Source organism: Nanorana parkeri, unplaced genomic scaffold (assembly GCF_000935625.1).
Source record: "Nanorana parkeri isolate BGI_ZX_2015 unplaced genomic scaffold, ASM93562v1 scaffold1170, whole genome shotgun sequence".
Taxonomy (NCBI): Eukaryota; Metazoa; Chordata; class Amphibia; order Anura; family Dicroglossidae; genus Nanorana; species Nanorana parkeri.
The window spans coordinates 239,364-240,830 of NW_017307438.1; the positions used below are offsets into that span (position 1 = coordinate 239,364).

At 52.0% G+C, this 1,467-nt stretch overlaps 1 protein-coding gene across 1 annotated transcript in view; it reads right to left on the minus strand.

The window, feature by feature from the left end:
* The window catches only part of LOC108796785 (sodium/potassium/calcium exchanger 1-like), a 1,542-nt gene extending 908 nt beyond the window's left edge, over positions 1–634 (minus strand). The window contains exon 1 of the mRNA XM_018568309.1: positions 294–634. Coding sequence (XP_018423811.1) covers positions 294–634 — 341 coding nt within the window. The remainder of the gene's footprint in view (positions 1–293) is intronic.
* Positions 635–1,467: the final 833 nt, after the last annotated feature.

Consider the following 1,467-nt stretch of genomic DNA (forward strand, 5'->3'; position numbering starts at 1 on the left):
TCCTCCCCAGCTGTCTCTCCGTCTACAACTGTATCTTCCTCCTCCCCAGCTGTCCCTCCGTCTACAACTGTATCTTCTTCCTCCCCAGATGTCTCTCCGTCCTTCAAAACTGTCTCTCCTTCCTCCCCAGCTATTCTTCTGTCCTCTACAACTGTATCTTCTTCCTCCCCAGTGGTCTCTCCTTCCTCCAAAACTGTATCTTCTTCCTCTTCAGATGTCCCTCCTTCCTCCACAGATATCCTTCTTCCTTCACAGTTGTACTTTCTTCTTCCTCCACAACGGACCCTCCTTACGCCACAAATGCCCCTTCTTCCTCCACAGCTGCTCCTCCTTCCTCCATATCTGCCCCTTCTTCCTCCATAATTGCCCCTTCTTCCTCCAGAACTGTCCCTTCTTCCTCCATAACTGTCCCTTCTTCCTCCACATCTGCCCCTTCTTCCTCCACAATTGCCCCTTCTTCCTCCACAATTGCCCCTTCTTCCTCCACAATTGCCCCTTCTTCCTCCACAATTGCCCCTTCTTCCTCCACATCTGCTCCTCCTTCCTCCACAATTGCTCCTTCTTCCTCCATAACTGTCCCTTCTTCCTCCATAGCTGTCCCTTCTTCCTCCACAATTGCCCCTTCTTCCTCCATAACTGTCCCTTCTTCCTCCCCGGATTTCCATCTTTCGCATCTGCTGCACTGATCTGTATAACTGGAACTGATGATTCACTGCGAAAATTGTATTTATTGCTCTAGACTTCATATCCAGACTGGATTATCCTGTCGCTTATTTTTAAATGCTGTCAGCCTGATGCAGAGATCTGTATAGATAATTGTACTATGTATGGGGGTCAGCCAGCCAATAGTAATATTAGAGTTATACTTGGAGCCTGGCGTGCTGAGTCAGCCCCGGGCTTCTTATAGGCCCTGCATACTCCAGCATAAGGAACTCCCTGCCATCATTTCTGACTCTGCTTCTGTCCACTTATTTATGTCCAGTTTTTTATGTTCCAGATCCTCTTCTTATATTCTCCATCAAATAAAATGACTTAAAAATCCAGCAGGGATGGCGGGAGCCCCTCATAATGGGCACAGCGGGTGTACAGACCCGGGACCTCAGCACAGGGATGGTGGGAGCTCCTCATAATGGGCACAGCGGGTGTACAGACCCGGGACCTCAGCACAGGGATGGTGGGAGCTCCTCATAATGGGCACAGCGGGTGTACAGACCCGGGACCTCAGCACAGGGATGGTGGGAGCTCCTCATAATGGGCACAGCGGGTGTACAGACCCGGGACCTCAGCACAGGGATGGTGGGAGCTCCTCATAATGGGCACAGCGGGTGTACAGACCCGGGACCTCAGCACAGGGATGGTGGGAGCTCCTCATAATGGGCACAGCGGGTGTACAGACCCGGGACCTCAGCACAGGGATGGTGGGAGCTCCTCATAATGGGCACAGCGGGTGTACAGACCCGGGACCTC